The sequence below is a fragment of the Netta rufina genome (genome assembly GCF_964035555.1).
Source record: "Netta rufina genome assembly, chromosome: 3".
Taxonomy (NCBI): domain Eukaryota; kingdom Metazoa; phylum Chordata; class Aves; order Anseriformes; family Anatidae; genus Netta; species Netta rufina.
The window spans coordinates 33,344,245-33,365,035 of NC_140125.1; the positions used below are offsets into that span (position 1 = coordinate 33,344,245).

The 20,791-nt window shown below is 35.9% G+C and overlaps 1 protein-coding gene across 4 annotated transcripts in view; it reads right to left on the minus strand.

The window, feature by feature from the left end:
* The window catches only part of STRN (striatin), a 68,910-nt gene that overhangs the window by 23,518 nt on the left and 24,601 nt on the right, over positions 1-20,791 (minus strand). For 3 of the 4 annotated variants that reach the window (XR_014618266.1, XM_084283514.1, XM_084283513.1), the window contains exons 6-9: positions 9,759-9,894; positions 7,809-7,944; positions 4,292-4,402; positions 1,258-1,401 (exon numbers count right to left, since the gene is read on the minus strand). Coding sequence is in view for 3 of the 4 variants with exons in the window: in XM_084283514.1 (XP_084139640.1) it covers positions 1,258-1,401; positions 4,292-4,402; positions 7,809-7,944; positions 9,759-9,894 (527 nt within the window). In the remaining variant the exon portion in view is untranslated. The remainder of the gene's footprint in view (positions 1-1,257; positions 1,402-4,291; positions 4,403-7,808; positions 7,945-9,758; positions 9,895-20,791) is intronic. The other variant, XM_084283515.1, reaches the window with a different exon arrangement.

Genomic DNA, 20,791 nt, shown 5'->3' on the forward strand with positions numbered 1-20,791 from the left:
GAGGTAACATTCCACCCAACACCCAATACATACAGGATGTCAAATCTGAAAAGTTACTAGAAGTAAAAAAAAAAAAAAGTATGCTAAAAATATCAGCTGGTCTCAGATTTGCAAAAGGAATATGCAACTAGAAGCTTGCAATACTGAACTCAGAGTAGTAATAGTCAACTGTCCTCTTGCTTTCCTGAGAGTCCATCTGAGTCTCTAAATTAGAAAACACAATCTTGAAAGGACATGAAAATAAAGCTCTGCAAATACGTCTCTCCATACATGGGAGAAGGTTGGAAAGGAAACATTCAACCAAAAATTCCTATACTTCTCAAAGTGTTGCTAAGTTACTCACTTCTTTCATAAAGAAAATCACTGAGCATGTAGGAAACAGAACTACTGAGATCTTCACTAACTATGCCACACGGCAGGCCTTTTCATGCATCTTAATTATAACTTGGCCGACCTACTTTTTCACACTCACTGGAAGACTGCTAAGTCAACACCATGTTTTGCTCATTTTTCTAAAGACACATTTACCATTTAAATAAAGAGCAAGATACAATCTTTTAGAAGCTTATATATCCTAATATATTTATTATGCTGCATATTACAGCAACTCAGATGTTGAACCAAATGCATGATTTAGCAACTTAAAGAGGTAATATTAATGAAGGAATTCACACACTATGTTGCAAAAATGCATGGTTTTCCATACTTGGACCGAGCCACTATGAGATTTTTTTGAATTTTTGGAACACCTTGTGGAAATTAACACATTGGCAAGCTGTAAGTCGTTCAATATTACTGTACAATCACCACATGCATTCGAAACCTATACCTATGCATTTGTGTTCACCTGCAGAGCCTCTTTTATCTTTGAATTAAAAAAAAGAACATGTATGTGCATATGTCTACATATACATGTCACACACACAAATTATAAAGAGATACTTATATACCAAATGTATGTCCACACCTGTCTGCTAGAGCTTAGCATGAACACAAGCAAATCACTTAAGATCCCCATAGTACAAAGCCACCAAATGCCAAAGAAGTTTTTTCCATCACGTTCAAAGGCTTTTCTTAATTGTCTTGTCCTTCCTAGTAAAGACCGGAGTGGAGGAATGGGAACGCCATCTGTTGCATTTAGACAGAACTTATAATGCTGAATTAGCCTTTATAACATGCTTACATAGAGGATATTCTTTAAGAATTAACTATAAACATCTACCTTTATAAAGGTGTATGTAACTTTTCAGTACTTACCTTCATCTGTCCTGTTTATCTCATGTTCAATGAGCCTTGAGCTACTGGGCCTAGAAGAAGGTGCAACAGATGGCTGTAATGAAGGGAGATCATCAACATCTCTCAAGTTTGCAAGCATATCTTGCAGCTTTGACCTGTTGGGCCCTAACCAGAAAAACAAACAAACAAAAAAATAGTTTATGGATAATTCGTAACAACGCTATTTATATCAGATATGGTACAGCAGTACATGCAACAATGGATCCTACCTTGCGTTAAAATGTTAACGTAGAAAAATAATGAGCACCTATTTTCAGCAGTAACTAATCATCCAGCATGAAATGAATTTCTTGAAAAGAAAGCGACAGAAGCAACTGAGAATTGCAAATGCACAACTTTCCCCACTTTTATTAACTCATACTGCTATTTGCATGGAATGCTCAGGAATGCCTCCGACTGGGTCACAGCAACAATAATTATTAGAGTAGTTACTTTTCCAAAGCAATTGATAACATTTGTGAATATTTTAACATTTGTGCATCAGGTACTTTGTGCAGCAAATTCTTAGGACAAGATGATGATTTTTAACTTATTTGTGCAGGAGTGTAGGATTGTGGAACTATATAATCTAAAAAAATATAGCTACATTAAAATAAAAATGCAACTGGATTCACTGGCCTACTTCCTGAAGCTACATATGGTGAAGACCCATGCCCTTCTTGACACTTACCTGTGCTTTGCTCCATCATTTTCCCACATCCCTGTTTTGACTGTTTTATATAGGATTGAGGCTGAAACATATCTTCGGTAGTTTTTCCTGTTGTAAGTTTAATTAAGAATGGGAAAATGTCTTACCCATAGTCCATTATGGTTTTTCCTAGACCAGTAAATAATACAGCTATTTTTAAGCAGCTTTAACACAGAAGTGTACTCTAATATATGTTTGCTGTTATTACTTCACAGGAGTGTTTACTACAGCCTTGCAAAATCATAAGTTTTTACTAATGCAGTTGCAAACTCTACTTTGTCCACCCTAGCCATAATGATAGTAAATTAACTGAATTGTGTTTGTCTGTCACAAAAATATTATTTAATTGAGAAAAAATTAAGTAGGATTTTGCAAGATTGTTTTGCTATAGTATCTAGTTTATAAAAACAACAATATTTTATTTAGTAGCAGTTCAGCACCTAAACATGATTTATGATGAGACTAAAGTCATAGTTACAAGCTTTGTACAACTTAATGTCAAGATATTTAGTCCCTTCTTTTTCTCCAGACTTCCTTCCTCACATTCTTCTTCACTACGTGCAATATAAGACATAGCTGAAAACTGACTGGGATTCTTCCCGATTCTTCTGCACTGATTCCCATCCAACAATTGTTTGTCCATGGAAAGATGCTTAATTCTGTTCTGCAGTAAACCATTTGCTCTCCCAAGATCAAACCAATCAAATCAATCTAAAAGGTACTGGAAATGTACTAAGCAGTAGTGTAGTTATCTTTAAGAAGGAGCACTGGATGACCAAGTGCTGCTGCCTTACATCTGGAATTTTCTCATAAATGTATAGAACAAATTCCAGTAACAACTATATCCATATTAAAAATATTAAGTTTCATTACCAAAAAGAATATAATTTCAGTGGTTTGATTAAATAACTCCTGCTAAATTAACCCTACAACTATTCACTCTGACGCTACATAGCAAAGTTTGTGCATTTTAAAAATAACAGGCAAGTTAGAGATCAATTTCACTGAAGTCATATATGCCACCTCTAACTTAACCATAAAGAAATTTAGAATCAGTTTTGTGAAGCATGAACATTTCAGTTGTCTAACTCAAATTCTTTGCCAGGCTTGCAAGTTCCAGTAACTGAAATGATTCCAAAGATAACAAAAATATCACCTAAGGAATTTAGAGTTTGGCAATGATTTACTCTAAAAAAAAAAAAAAAAAGAAAAAGTTTGCATATTTGATTGAGTAACTTCAGCAACATAACCAACTGCTGAGACTCATCACATCAATACAAAAGCTAATAAAACAAGTCAGCCTCAAACAATAATGCGAGGATCTGACTTTTTGCATCATTAGGCATGTTTCTTTGGAAGTGAGAATATCACTGGTATTAATAAGCATCTTCCCACAAAGGGAGAAATATCTCAATTTCCTACCAGACTACATGCAATATTACTAATTTACGTCATTTAAACATGAATTCTCAGTATGGCTAGATGTTTGCAATAAAGCTGCAAATACAGTGCTTCATTTTAAACACTTCATCTGAGTTCTGAAAGTTTCAAGTTTAACTTATAAAAAATATTGGTTTTATAAAATGGATCTGTGTTTCAAGAAACATAACAAAAAACTACAATACAGGGCTAGAAACTGTATTTCAGATACTGATCACAGTTTTTTTATTTGGGTAAAAATACCCAATGTTTTTAAAGATTATTCCCACAGATAAAGTCAAAAAATAAATCCCATCATTCACAAATAAATGGATCGTCAGAGTTACTTCCTATTTCGAGCCCTGCATAACAAATTATGATGACAGTATGACTTTCATGTTGTGAATGTTAAGTATAAACAGGGGTAGAAATTAACCTGTTTTTTTCCTTCTGTCATCTAATATGATACTCAAGAAAGTTTCTGTTGTTACTTAATTTACATAACAGACTTTAAATCTTCCTGTGAAACTGGCATGTTTTCAGCTAAAAAAGGGTTCTGAAATTTGCTATATTGAAGTGTGAAGTACTAAACCAATGCAATTTACAATTTACGCTTCTGCATAACAAAAGTATAATCCCTTCTCCAAGCACAAATTTTCAATTAATCCAACACGTGGTTGGAAGAAGTTATATCTAATCCAACTAATTATCAGGTAACTTGATTGAATATCATTAATTTCAACCCCTGAGAACTGGTGAATAGGAAAGCAGTCAGGAGCAGCAAAGTAAAAGAGTAAGTAATTTTAGGAAAACATTGAAAGAGAGATAGAATTAAGGGTGTGAAAGATGTGGGATTTATGATCTTAAGGTGCAATGTTTTCCACTTACTCTTCACCCCCTTTTTCCCCTTGCGCTCCTTTTTGTATTGTTCCTTGAGTTTGGTTATTACTCCCTGGTCGACATTCCAAGCTTCAGGCATGAGACACTGGTCTTCCTTTTCTAAACAAAGTGAAACAAACGAAACATCCTTTTTCAGTAATGTCACCAAGTGACCTCCAACTGAAGGAGGTAACAGCTGCTGTATTTGTCTTATTTTAAACAGATAGAAATAGCACCAAGCTTGTGAAAGCTATGAAACTGCTACTCCCATTCCACTTTTATTTGCTCAGAATTTTCTTAACAAGAAACTGACATAAAATTTCATGTCTAATTGCTACAACCAGATACACAGCTGTTCATAAAACGCAAGCAACATTTACTTTACAATAATTCAGGACATTTTTTTCAGCTTTTTCTTTCCTTTAAGGAAAGAACTACTACACCTAGAAGCAACAGTTATGTTACTGGTCAACATAACATTACCACTGATTTTGTAGCACTACATTTCAAATTTTCATTTCATAGCCTTTGTGATATGCTGTCATTTACACAAAGCAGAAGCACAACTATACCTTTTTGGGATACAATGTACACATCACCAAGCTTCGAAGAAAATACTAAACCACTAAAGCCACGAAATTTCACAAAAGGGGGAAGGCCTGAATTTTTTGTATTTGAAAAAAAAAAATACACAAAACATGTCAACATGCCTAATGACAAAAAAAATCCCCACCTATTTTTTTGAAACCTCTCTCCCAAATTGCTTTTAATTAATTTAAAAATTATTTGCAGTCCAAGTTTTGTTTGTACATCAATCAAATATTCTAGACCTTTAAAAATATAAACATTAATAAACTTATCTTCAAAATAATTTGCAGAAAGGTTGTTATTACATCTGCAGAGGAAGCACAACACTACCTATCATAAACTGAAGGAGTTATTTGGACAGACAATACAAAAACAGGCTTGGTTTATTTTGGGGACTGACTAACTAGAAAGTAACTATGCAGAAGAACACCTAGTGATGCCAGCCAACACCAAACTGAACAGGAGCCAGAAGCCTGTTCTTGTAGCAAAGACAAGCATACCACACTTCACGAACTGTAAGGTAGCCAGCAGAGTGAGGGAAGTGATTATTCCCCTTATTTGGCACTTGTGAGACTACATCTTGTGTGCTGGGTCCTGCACACTATTTATTTCCCTAGGACACATGATAAATATGATACTAAATACATAGCATTGATATAGTATAGCAAGTCCAGGGGAGCCACTAAGATGGTTAAGAAGACTGGAGCAGATGATGTACAAGGAGGATCCGAGAAAACTGTTTGCTCAGTGTGTTCAGCAATGTCAAAAGAAGCATCTTTAGTGCTGCTTACACTACCTCATGAGCATAGAAAAGACAGACTCTGGTCAGACGTGCACCACAGAAGGACAAAATACATTTTACCTCGGAGATAGTCAAATTTGAGAAGGCAACAGGAGTTTGAACTATCTCAGCCTTTAAAAGGCTCCAGTCATGATCCTATACATACAATTGATGGATTAATTCAAGACCCAAAGTATTGAGGCATTAGCCTTTTTGCAGAAGCTATCAAGTAGAAAAGTAGTAATAAACTGGCAAGAGACTCTTAAAGAGTCTGTGGGCTACGTCATGTCCTCTTAATATGCACACCCAATTAAGTACCACTAATGATCAACAATTAGGTGATGAGGAATTCCAAAAGGTACATGAAAGTCATGTTGGAGGAAAAAAAAAAAAAAATCCTTTCTGGGACCAGATTAAAAGTTTTAAGCATGCTTTTCCTCCCCAGCTAGACAAAATTTTTTGCTCTCCTCTAAGAAATTGTTTAAATGGATTTATACTAGCTAGTATTGCCTCCAGAAAACTACAGACTATTTTAGGATGCTTCCTGCATGTCTCCCAGGTTCTGTTCAACTTCACAAGCAGATCCTGAACTATGTGCAAGTGCTTTAAAATTTAAAATTTCGCTGAATGCTTCTGAGGACCTTTAGAGGTAAAAAGGTCCCACACGTTACTGTAACTTATCAGTAATGCTTAAAAATCCAAAACAAAGCAAGGACTTTCTCTGCTTCTGTCCTTTACACACAGCATCTGTCTTTTACTCTACATTTAACAGTTTCACTTAGGTCAAATTAACCTAAGTGATTCATAACAGAAATTCCTCGAAGAAGCTTATTCTTACATACCATCATTACGAAAGAAATAAGTTGTGAGATATAAATAACTAAAAAACACGAACATCTGTAACTCAAAGAAAACCCTTAATACTTCCAGAAATGGAACTACTACTTTTCACGATTTCTTTTTAATGATAGACTTTTGCTCATTTGTACTCAGCTGTCATCAATGAAAGTAAAAATAAACTTGAAGTGTGAATTTGAGAACAAAAATGCTCCTGTTAGCATACTGACTTTTCACTAACACAAGAAGTATGTATACTTTTCAAGCATAAATGGATACATGAACACTGAAAAGTGTTAAAGAGAAGAAGCATCAGAATAACCTAATAAAATTATTTTTGATTTAAAGATCAACATTTCTAAATTTGATTGGTGAAGAGAATAGCGACTGGTCTATCTAAAAATATTGAGACACATCCTCTCAGGAAAGAGGATGCACCAGTTGAACAATAATTTGGAGTCTAACTATGAGCTGGTAACTTCAGTGAAATATAACATCTAGAGCTGTTGGCTCATGTGACTGATTTCTGTCAAGGTTTCAGTTCCATTATAAAGCTCAATTATTTCCCATTCATCTTCCATAGTTATCTGTCCCCACTAACGTGTAAAACTTTATGCTGAAGCTTAATGAGGAAACAACTCCCCATCAAAATACTTAATCAGTTCTCTTCTTTCTTCCCTTCCCTGTGCAGTGGGTTTATGTAGAATATTTATGTCAAGGTAAAGTGAATCCTGGCATCTGCAGGACATGACCTTCAAGGACAAAGAGACTAGTTTGTGAAATTTCGCTTTATGACTAGGGGCTTGAAGACATATAATTTAATAGCTTATAAAAGAACATTTGAGCAACAGAATAGATAATATTGCCCAAATTGCTAGGACACAGTTAAAGTACAACTAATTCAGACTTTATGACTCACGGTACTTGCTACATCAAAGCGGGAGAAAGCAAAAGAAGATGAAATACCTTTCATGTTTGGAATTATAAAATACATCTTTATCAGAGTCCTTTCATTAGGACTGGCCACTGGAACAAATACATTGCAATCCCACTCATAAAATTAAAATTCTATCTGCCCCACTATTAAAAAAAAAAAAAAAAAAAAAAAAAAAGATAAAATGACCAGAAGCATACACTTCCAAGAATCCTTACCTAAAAGCACTATAAAGAAAAATCAGAATGCTACATTATGAGGATCTGTCTGTCAACATAAAATTTACCATAGCAATACTCAGAAGGTGCTCCAATCATGACAGAGATCAAAATAAATCCATCACAATACATTCTTAGAACATTTTTTTTTCCATTATATTTCCTTACCCCAGTCTGTTCCATCTCCTGAACTTCTTGATTCCCCATCACCTTCATCTGAGGTAACCAAGAAGTCAAACTCTTTCAAAGCTTCTTCTGTATCCCTGTCTTCACAACTGTCAGACAGCACTCTTTTCCTTACAATCTAAAAGGTGAGGAAGGAAAGCAAAAGCTGAATTAAATTACATGCACTTTATATTATACCTAACGTACATCAGCAATGTCTTGTCTTCCATGTAAAATCCTAACAGGAAATTGAAAAAGCAGCAAGAAAGTATACATTAATGGGAATTCTGGAATTAACAGAGAACTTTCATTCTGATTTCTGTGTCATAATCATAATTGCTTGTAGACTTTTTTCAAGTTACCACCAATATTCACTTGGTAATAAATCTACAGTGAGCTAGATGACTACTACTGTTTTTAATACCAGGAAAATACAAACTCATTTTTAATAGAGGTAAAAAGAAACAAGCAAACAACGCTGTAGAAAGGATAGCAAAGCCAAACTGGCTCTGCTACTCTGAAAACAGCCTTTTTAACTCTCACCTCTGAAACCACTCTAATTACTGACCAAAATATGAGTCTAGAAAAAAATTGCCAAGAGCTAATTTGCTTTGGTTTGACAAAAGCCATTCTATCCTGATTATTTCCTAAGATATTACTATTATTTACACACAATACTTCAAAGTTGAAACTGTATTTCCCTCACCAATTTTAATACAAATTTGGTAACTGGAAAAAGAAATACATGTTTCAATGAAGGACCTCACAGCACAGTATGCTTTTTTATTATTATTTTTTAAACAAATGTACTTTTCCCTCAATAATCAAAATAGACTAGCTGCCTTAAAGTTAGTTAACTAACAGGTGAACTGATAATTTTGAAATCTGTAGCAAAAGATTTCCTCCCTCCAGAAAAAATACATTCATCATGGTATTTTGACATCTTGCTAACAGTCAGTCTCAGAAGACTTCAGTAGATAGGCTAACATCTCATAGTGCATGAAGATAAATGTTTCCTCTAAATTAAATTAACCAATTTTGAAACCCGAAACAATACTCAACATCAAGCTTCATTACTTCGGCAAGCTTACTGAACATACTGTATTACAGATGATTTTACAGATGAGTCTATGACATTAGTTCACAGTTCATCAGTGACAGGAACAAATTTACAGAGATCCTTTACAACCAATGCGGTTGTTTTTTTACGTGTTCGTTCTTAAAATTGTTCATAAAAATGATCACGTCCATCAAAACTCATATCTGTTTCAATTGTTAGGAAAAACAACTCAATGAATCAATATTAATTCTGAAAAGAAGAGGATTGAGTATTGATTATATGTATCTACATAATATGATCATTTGACTAAATTACATTGTAAAGTATACATCGGGAGGGTTTAGGCATTTGACTGAATTCACAAAGTTTATTAACTATATACAAAAATTTTCCACTTATACTCCTTCTTCTTCCTTCCACCACTTACTTAAAAGAAGAGGTAGTATTTCAGTTCTGTACCCCTACAAGGGGAAATTTATACAAGTCACTTCAAGTATTAAATGCATTTATATAAATATTTAGAAACAATGCACGTTTGACTTGCAACATTACAAACAATACCTTCAATGTAAGCTGAAAAATGTAAGAAAGCACATGTAATACCTTAAAAACTGTATCCAACATATATAAAAAATACTAGGCAGTACAGAATAGTTGGAAGACAATTCATCATTTGTCACTCTAAACTGAAAGTAATATAGGTAACAAAGCTTAACGAACTCTGAAATGCATATATAATTCCTCTTATGCACACATGCTTGGACAGACCATCATAAAGATGCATTAATGATTTGCACGTGTACATACACAGTCATATACTTTGCATATAGGCATCTCATTAAATCTCACTTTTTCTGTTCTTCGTAACTTTTTCAATTATTTTTTCCACTCACTGTTGCGGTATCAATGATTGTTTTCTCTCTTCCTTCAATATCTTCCTCGTCTTCTTCATCACTAAAGTCTGCAGCTGCATTTTCAAGGAACTTGAAGGTCTCTAGCAGAGAGGCAGAGTCAGTCAATTCTGGCTTCCTAAACAACAACAACAATCACCAACACCATGAGTCAAAATAAATCATAAAGAAGTCTGTTCTGTTTTATGGTGTCTAACAATACTTGAAATTAAAATAAGCCTACAGGTAAAAATGGACTATTACAGGTAAAACTGAGGGTTAAAAAGCTAAATCTTATCCATAAATCCATGTTATTACAACCAACAATTATTCCTCATCCAGCTGCAATTACCAGGACAGGCACTTCAGGTTTTTTATTGTTATTTTAAAAGCATTTTCAAGCACTCTCCATTTGATACATGCCCCAAAGCCAATACTGATACATCTTCACTGAAAGCCGCAGCAACCAGGATATGAGTTACACCTACAAAGTTGACCTCTCACTTGTACCTCAAGGTACAGGACAATTTTGCTGCTGCTGCTATCTGATATTCTCCACATTGTGGGAAACATCAAACTCTAGATCTATCATCCATTAACTTTTTAGACAACCTAAATTTGCCACTATAAAACAATATAATGGAAAAATATTGCTGATGACTAAGTAACAGTCACATAGATGTTAACATTAAACAAACAAGGAAAGGGATGAAGATTGGGGAAAATTATGACTGCCAGCATTGGCACAAACTCAGGGAGTGTGTCTCAAACAGGAACTACAAGGGTCATCATATTAACAACAGAAGAGGAAGAATCCAAGAAGCTGGACTATAACCGTTATTAAAGAAAACTCAGATGAATGTAAAGCAATCCCAGAATTTACAACAGGTACCATGTTTTCTATGCAGAAGATGTACTTCTCCGTCAATATTTCAAAGATAAAGAAAGTGTGGAAAAAATTTATTCAGTTAGTGATTGCTTCCAGTAAAACCTTTCAAATTCTTTATATGACTTTACAACAGTAAAAGAAACAAACTTTATTGTTGTTTTCTTACCTTTAATCAGTAGTCTGTGCTGCATAATTCATCACTACACGCACGCCATCTTGATTTTCAAAACCACTGAAACCACAGCAGTCTCTCCCTCTCATTTCAGAACTGTAGTTCTAAATTATCTTGTACCGTCATCCTTTCTGCCAGCAAGTGCCTTGCTAAAGCTACACATTGCTCCTGCTATGACCCATTTCAAAAGGTTCAATCAATTTACAAGCCTACAGTAGTACGGCCTTGTAAACTCCCTGCAGTGTAACACCTGATTATCTGTCCATCACTCACTTATTCCAGCGTTTCTTCGTAACGCTTTGCAAAGGCTTATTACAGGAAACGTTCAAGGGCAAAAGCTCTCACGTGTAACACAGCATGATAAACAGAATACTTCCTTCTTTATTCAGTCTCAGCTCAATTATTTCTATGCATAAATGACAAACAATAGCAGAAGTGGTTTCATCATAGCCTCAGTATGCTGGCATCTTAAGACAGTTTGCCATCCCACCCTTCTTTTCATGGACTGAAAATACCTATAAGGATTTCACTTGACACTAGAAATTCCACATACACAGCAGCATAATACACCACGGCACCACTGACGTTTTCACGGTCACTGGCTTTACAGAATATATTCCTTTCTCTTCTCTTATCCATCTTAGATGAGAACAATCTCAAACATGCTTCCAATTTACCTCGCTTCTTGCACTATTTTGTCCCTCTTGTTTCTATAACAAACCTGAAAGCACTGTATAACGTTGTTCTTTTTCCTTAATTAACTACTATATTGGCAAATTATAGCACCTCATGTATCTCTAGCAGTAATATACAGTTTCAAAAAAATCTTACGGGGCTGTCATTTTGCTGTTTCCAAGGTAGAAATGTAATGTGCTTCACTTGACTAACTTCTTGATTTTTAGGAAATAGTGTGTGTCCTTGTTAATTTTCAGTAGACTAAAATGTACAACCAAAACTGCATTCCTACTTTTTTCCTGTGCATTCTGCCATATACAAACATTGTGGTCTCATATTAGCAACTGTCAGGCATACAACAGTAAACAGCAATGTATGAACTACTACCAAATATAGAATAGAAAATTTTTAATTGACAGAACTTGTTACTGCACGCCAAATATCCTTCTACAGACACAAGAATTTGTAGTAATTCATACCTAGATTAGTTTCTCTACTGATTTGATCTTACAGTAAAGTTCAAAGTGACCACCAAGAGAAATTTATCTCTTCTGAAGTAACTGTTCTGCACGCAACTATCTTATTAATTATTACATCCTTTAGTACGCAGGATAGATACTTCACAGTGTATCTCCATTGATACAGGCAAGAAAAAAAAAGCACCTGATGCACTAGAAAACACAGAAGCTAATCATACACTCCAAAACTTCTGCACAGTAGTAAAATGTACAAAGTCAGCATAGTACCACAGAAGATTATTTGCTCTAGGGAAAAACTTCCAAGAGACTTCAAAAGAACAACAACTATGAAGAAAAAAAAAAAAAAAAGGAAAGAAAACAGTGTCAGAATATTTAAGCTATTTAAAGATTCTACCCAGAAAAGAAGCTTCAAGCTCACAGACAGTTTGATTGGCTATATTGTACCCTTATAAATTTTAACAGCCTAGTTAACAGTGACTCGAATCTATGGCATTCTTCATCCTTTAGCAATACATAAACATAACAAACGCATGACTTTAGATATTACTGTCAACATGAACACTTAATACTGTAAAATACTCAGAAGAAAATACCTGGACTTAGCTAATTTGTATTACATAATTTGATGGCAATTTGAAGCTTGTTTGTTTCATTTTTCTTCATCTGTTAAGTTTTTGTTTCTGTTATGGGGTCATTCACAAAGCAACAGGAAAAAGCAGAAGTGGCAAAAATACATTCTGAGATAGTATAGTACAATGAACTCCTTTAAATTCTGTTTTAGAAAAAGAAACACAGCTCAACATTTCCAGGGCTCTTGTAGTCTGTAACACTTGGACAAAAAAGCATTGAGGAGTGACAACAATCGTACTGGAGATCCATGGGCAAGGACTGTCCTGTGAACTGTCATGGTATAAGTATGAATGAGGCAAGAGCGTGGCAAGATTCAGGAGCTGCTACAAATACAGGGAGACTAAAAAAACAAAAAGACCTCAGAAAGGACAATTTCTCTTCACTGGACTGTCCGTGATCAAAACACATGTAGGGGAAAAGGTCATTTTTCAAGTGGTGCTTTTTCCTTCTTCCCCACCGCTGGGGAAGAACAAGGCAGACAGCAGGAGCAGTGACAACAGCTGCCAAAGCACAAAGCATCAAACAACGTAATTTTGGCAGAGCCTTTCTCAACTCTGTGCTCCTCAGTGGTTCTCAATCTCTCTTCCACCACTTGTACCTCAACCGTACTCTGTAAAACCACCCCTGCACGGTTTTCTCCTGGACTCCACCCTCGGCTTCCTTTTCTCAAGGGTTTCATCCCAGTTTGTTTACCACTTCCTAACCAAACCTAAAAATCAGTTAGTCAACATAACGTTCTCTATCAGGCACTTGATAGCTCTGCCTGTGCATTACATCCTCCTCTCCTGTAGCCATACCCAACAAGCCAGGGAAACCTTTGGGCAGACAGCACCTGCGACTCATGTCTGTGCATCATAAGCACGGCAGGACTGTTTGTCACGAGTGTAACAAGCACAGTCAGGAAGTAAAATACAGGTACATTAATGCTGCTGGGATTTCCATCTTCCTACTAACAGATGGACAACACGCAGATTATTCTTGACACAGGGAACTTCTGATCCCCAAAGACAAGACACTTTTTTTTTTTTTTTCTGTTTAAAAGAACAGAATTCTTGTTATAAATGGGTTGGTAACTTAATTACTTACCTCCCTTAAAGCAATACCAACCTGAAATCCCATGAATATTTTTCTCTCCTGGGAGAAGTTGCCAGAATTTTCTGCAGCTGTGACCACCCTGAGAATCTCATTCTAACTTGTATTTTACAGGCTGTTCAATTATTCAGATTTGTCTTAACTCCTTGGTCCCTTTAAGACTAAAAATAATAATAATAACCTCTTCCCATGAAATCAAAGAAATACAGTGTTTGATACTCCACATGTACTATTTAAAGTACGCTGGGACCCCAATGGGCCTCAGCAGCCCATGCAGCCAACTCTTTGCTTTCTGCCCTACAGTCACAAGGCTCAAGACAAGTATTTTCTGTAAAATCCAGTTGGCCCTGACATTAGCAGCCTAACAATATGTGTAGTGTTGAACTGGCTTTCAACATTTAATATTCAGGATGCTAACAGAAATCCTGGTTTAGATTTGCTTTTACTGAATGAAAAGGAGAAACCATAACCTATAGAAAAAATGAAGTTTATGTGGCAATAACACAGCATTGATGGATAGCTTTCCTGCTTCTAGCATGACCCAGACGTTTCACATCGCAAGTCAATTATAGCCCTGTATTTTTATTGTAACCAACACCCTCAGTATTTCTGCTGTTACCTTTTCCTTTCCTGATAGCAACTCTGGGACTTTCCGTGGTCATGTCCAGGAAAGCTGCCACAAACTCCTCCCACGAGTTGCCCTGCCACAAAGCCATTACCTGCCTCAGTCCCCGACAAAAAAAGGAGAGGGAGGTTTGGTGGGTTGGGGTTTGCTTGTTTTTTATTCCAGGACATACACAAAATGTCTTAAATAAAAACAGATTTATTGACAAACTCAGAAGCAGGAAGGAACACCGCAGTATAAAGTTAAATAAACACAGGATCAGCTCAGGCTGGGAAATGTTTCTGGGGGCCTGTACAGGAAAAAGCCTGTCGTGGCCCAGCATTTGAAGAGCAGTTCTGAAACACCCTTTCTTTAACCATTTTTGTTGGCTCGGTTTCCTCCCACTGTCAAAATGTGCTAGCACAAGGTCAGCATTTTTATTAAATTTCCCACAGAATTCAGTTATTTTGTGTTCTAATACAATCTTTTCAACACAGCTAATTGAGTCCTTTCAAACCGGACAGAGTACATAACGGCATGCAAATTGAAATGCTTTCCTTCCTATGACAACTGCCTTTACCAAACAGTCTTAGAAATCTTCAATACGGTGCAAAATCTTTCATAATACAGCATGGAAAAAAAAAAAAATCAAACGAATAAAGTGCAGAATATTTATCATCAAAATTTACACGCAAGGAACACTGGACAGGCTAGACAGTCTGTTGTAACCTTTGAAACTTTTTAGGAATTCACACCACACAATGCAAGAACCAGTGCAATATGTACTACAGCTGGTAAGCAACGCTTACAAAATGGTTTGGATGCAAATTGGAATTATGCAGGAATGCCACTAATAAAGGAAAGGCTGCTTATCTTGCCAAATCTAGTCAGGTAACTATACGATGTCAAATAAACAAGCTTTCTAAAATGTAAGGATACAAAAAAAGTCAATGTCAGAAGCGCTGAAGTAACATTTTTAAAGTTACTTCTCCATTCATCTCCCTTCTCCTTGCTTCTCTTTCTCACCCTACATGACTTCCTTGTCTCTTTCTCCCCGTTCCTTCTGTGCCTTGACTCTTATGTGACATTTCCAAGACGCATCTTTCAGACCCTTGCGCCATAGATCTGTGCCAATGAAATGAAAAGAGTCATAATTGGTACTATTTTCTACAGACAAATCCCTAATTTATCTAATCACTTTTCCTGCTTTGATGCACCTGTTGAAATTGTCTAGGTCTGGCCTAAACCAGGTATCTCTGAAATGCCTGTTAGGTCACTGCAAGATGGGGGCAAGTACGAATGGGAAAAATGGGGAAAAAACATCAGTAAAGGGAAAAAGGCAAATTGATTTTGGATATATATATATTATTCAGTATTTCTTCCTGGTATACTATTTTGATTTTTTTTTTTTATGACAGGTGTTACCTCAGGTAGTTAAATGCAAAGATCTTTTCCCAAATAAACCATTTTATAAGCGAGTTAACACACAACAGTCATCAGCCAATAAGCAGCAATTTCATTACGTGTGTCAGTGTTAATAGGATTTAGAGATGCAAGAGTTATTCAACGCCTTCTGGTACAGAAAGATATTTACTTCCTGAAGCCTCAGATGGAATGATTTGTTGTACATTAGAAGTATAAGATCTTCAAAATGTTTAATCTTAATCTTTGAAAAGGTCTTTGGATCTGCTCTCAGATGTGTTACTATGATGCCTTTTTGCTCCAGCAAAGCATAGGCAGCAGAAGCCATATGCAGTTCAATTAAGTTCAAAAAAGAACAGATCAGTTTCAGAGAGAAATAAGCCTGAATCCTTCACTTGAAAGTTTCCATTGAATATTTAAATATAGCTCTAATTCTCTAACTCTTAACAAAAATTCAGATAATTTATCTATATCATTCTTATATATACACACATGCACATGTACATATATACAAGCTTATGCTTGGTATACCTTTGTTTCTTTCCAGTTCTATTCCTTCATTATATTTGCTTCCATTCATATCAAGCAGTAGTCAAACACACACCTTCAAGAAGGTAAACTAATCTGACTGTTTAGGTTTCAGTCAACAAGATAAAGCTATTAAAAATGAGGTAATAAGTGAACCAAAGATACTTAAATACTCTCAAGTTTTCAAGGTTACATGTGATGCTTGCAGGCAGCTTTCCTTTATATCTCAGTTTGCTGGAGGGAAAGCACCCATTCCTCTCACTTCAGGTGTTAAGAATTTCAACCATTATTATGAAGTTATTATTTTAGTAATTATTTTTGAGTCCAATCATGCCAAGTGGTACTTATCTTTTGTAATGCAAGTGAGCTGATTTGAAGAAACTGAAAACAGATGCCCTTTTAAATTCCATGAAATAAGTGGAAACAGGACTATATCTATCTCAGGTTATCATAACAACATTTCATTTATGGAACCAAAATCTTCCAGGGTGCATTCAAAATCCACATGATGTCTTGAGTGCTAAAGTTTTCATGAGGATCTGTATGTTAGCAAATAAATAGGTAATGTAAGAATACAAATATTTGCCCACAGATGCAGCAGCTAGTACACACGCAGACTGAGGCTACTTCACTTAACAATAAGAGAAATTGAAAAGGGTTTAAAAGACTTTCAGACAACAGCAATTATTTCATCATTATACCAAAAGAAGAAAAAAAGAGGTGGGAATAGTTCTCTAATGTAGCCCCAACACTTTAAGATACTCAACATTAAGCTCAGGGGTATGACCAGATGGCAATTAAAATAAATAAATTAAAATTAACAGAATTCAAGTTACATATCGTCTACTGTAAATCAAGATTATTTTCCTAAGTATTTTCACTGCAGTAACTACTGTAAGCTTAACCATACTGAAGTAAACAGCACCCATGTTATACTCCAAACATTCTCAAAAGCCTCTGCCATAAAAAGGCTCAGCTTACTGTTGATTTGAGAGCACTGAGTCACTGAGTGTCTGAACTCTGGCTGTTGACATAGGTACACAAGTTCTGGTATAACAGACTTGACTCATGAAAATTCGTAGAAGTGGTGAGTTGAGAGCAAGAGGAGTATCCTCCCTACCCACCATTGAGTATACATTTCACACATCCCTGGAGCCAAAGGAAAAACACCAGGGCTTACCCTTTCAGCAGTCAAAGACGTTTTAAAAAAAAAAAAAAAAAAAAAAAAGTAAACTGTGGGTGCATCTAATTGTCAGTACAGCAGTAGATCAGAGATATTCCTGAAGGAGGCTGAGCAACAGCAGCAAACACCATGCATACCTCAGAAGGCTTATGAAAAAAACACACTATAATCTGACAGTGTAGCAGTGTAGAGAAGCAAGTCTCTCTCATTCTTCAGTTGGAATTTCTTTCAGTACAGATCTGTGTCTTGTTCTCTACTACTTTCATTTCACTGAGAAAGTATTGGTTGATTACCAATAAATGACAGTCATGACATAAAAGAAAGTTTGTTTCCTCGTTTCTGTTATCTCCTCTCCTTCCCCCAAAGTGGTAACCATATGGCAGCATGAAAACATCAAACATCATTTTTTACTTTCTATGGAATTTATCAAATGAACGTTCAGTTGCACAGAAAGCCGTTTAGCCAATCTGTTCTTTCTGCAACTTACGCTGCTATATGGAGAAATCTTCAAGAACATTTACATCTAATGTGTCTCCCATTTTCCTGTTCGTGTAACATATTACTATATCCATTTTTTCTTCCGTTCTTCATTGTGCTCTTTTCCTTTCTACAGTACATTATCTTCATCACATTCACCCACGCTTCTTCCAAAGTCTTACTGATTTGTCTTTGTTTCTCATCCACAAACTCTTTCTTCATTCCCTGTACTCTGCTTCTCACATTCTTCCTCCCATGTAAACAATTTTTTTAAAAAAATCAGACTTAAAAATCTGCATTCTTAGCTGAGTTCACAAACCCTTTTCTTCCAAGGCCAAACAAGTCAGCAATGTTCTGTGAGCTGTATTTTATTGCTTTGACACAGATATTTCTTGTTAGACCAGATTAATTTTCATGCATTACATTTTTTCCAGCACTCTGTTCATCAAAGACAACTCAAACATCTTCAGGTTGACCCTTAGCCTCAGACTTGCTAGCAGGTATTTGATATTAATGTCCATTAAAAGTTTTTAACCACAAAATTTGCCAAACTCCATTGACTTCAGTAGTTTACAGCCTTCTGTGGTGACAGGAAAGCTTTCTCCCGTGAACTATTTCACTGTACCCATACAGCCACTGCCTATCTTCCATCTGCATTTTACTTTGCAACTGTCCCAATGTCCTGTGGTCCTGGCAAACACATGCATGGCCTTCTACTTTTAGGGGTTGCGTTAAGGTTTTGTGTTTGTTCTTTTTTTCCTTGGTCTTCTGATCTCTCACTGTAACTTTTTCCTCTTCTACCACTACGACATGGCACTTGTTCGCTTGCACTCCTTCCAACTTTACAGGCTCATTATGACCCCAATCCTCTTCTCACTTTTCCTGTGCACCAGGAATAACAAGAAGCTTCTAAAAGAACTGTCAATCTTTTCTCCATCCTGTTACATAGCCCAGCAGTGAAGTTGCTTTAGAGTGCTCGTACCTCAACTGTGAGCCAGAACGAAGATGAGCCACCTCATTTTTTCCCAGGTCTGGTAAACGGATAGAAAAATGTTGAACCAAGTTTTTGAAGGCTCATTAAGAATTCCAGTTGGGATCAGGTACAAGAACTGCATGCCTTATAGATCTCAGTGACCTATTCAATACCAATCCTCTTCAGAAATAAACTGGTTTGTATATTTTAAAGGAATGCTGATAATAAAAGAGGCTGGTAATGGGTAAGTATGAGCTGAGAGCAACACCTCATCTCCTTTCAGATTTCCAATCTGCCATAAAGCTGCATTTTGAAATTTTTGAGGCAAGTGACAATGCAGCTGGGAAGAGATTAACAGTGTCACACACCACAGGAAGAGTGAAGTATAACATATTACAGAATCTAATAGCACAAGATGAGATAGCAGTTAAGTAACAGACAGTCTCGGTCAGGAAGAAAGTCACGAACGCCTCCTGCATGGAAAATTAAAAGAGATGTTCAGAAAGCACACTTGAAATACCCAGAAGAATTGCAGCATTGAGAGCTAGCCTTATACTGAGATTCACCAAGGGATTTTGGTAAAATCTCAACTTTTTCCTTTCAGTAAGAAAGATGTCAGCTGAAACCCACAAATTCAAAATGACCCATGAAGACTGACACGGCTTCATTGGACAAGATCACTTGAAGAGTCTTCCACTGGAAAACCCTGGAGTCGAGTCTCACATCATACATCAAAATGCTCCCCTAATCCTTCTCATACAGTCTTCCACGTTATGCTTTACAAGTGAGATGAAAGCAGTTTCTTCGACTGTGCACACTTAAACAGCCTTGAACTTGAAAACATGTTTTTCCTGCATCAGTGAGTATCCACAGCTAGAGGGTATACTCCAATGTTAAAACTGATAGACCTAAAATAAACCTATCCAGAAAGGAAATATATAGGAAATAAACACAACTGCATTATTAATTGCTATATTAAAAACCACTGTCCAACCATTTCCTCTATCAAATAATTACCTTATTATAAATACCCATCTGTTTTGAAGAGAAAACAGATTTCAATAAACTTTCAAGTATAAGAAGGGGAGCTTGGTTTACCCATTACCCTGAAAAGAAGCAACTCCTTCACCAGAAACCAAACTAAAATTGTTGTCATCTATCAAGCACTCCCTGTTCTTCAAAAACAAAGCTGTCGCAAATAGATGACATGGCTTGTCAACTGTGTAGCAGCACAATGTATTTCAGTAGCTTGTGAGTTTTCTCATACACTCAGATTTTCCACCTCACAGCATAAAATTTAATTACATAACAACAAACTCCTGCCCTCACAAAACTCATTGGCCTGAAGTTGCAAGAGTTATCTGCTGGGTCCAATGAAATTTTACACAAATGCTTTTTAAAAGACAGAACATGACATATTGACAGTATTAGACCTTAAAATTAGGTGGTCTTGAATTTTGCCACATTGGCACAGAAAATGAAAAAAGAAGCAGAATCTTCAAGAAAAGCTGTGCTTGTTGATGACAGCACGAACCGCTGGAATAGTAACCTCATGTATTGTTCAGACAAACAATTCTGCATCATTTTCCTTAAGTTTTGTAGCTACGGTACTTTAAACAAGAACAGATTGCTTTCCTAATGCCTCTACAGTTAAGTTTTGGTTTTCTTTGACTTTTTTGAAAACAAAAACCTCTTTGCATAGAAAATGCAAGAAAATGGAATAAAGGCTTTTATGTTTTCAGCATCACTTAAAAACAAATGCAAGGACAACAAGTTTTTACACTCCTTTACTGACTTCTCACAATGTTACGAAATATTAAAAAAAGATAAAAAGATAAATGAATATCTTACACTTCACATTTGCACATGTATATCCACTCAGGGAAAACCATGGATTTATAGAAATCAGAAT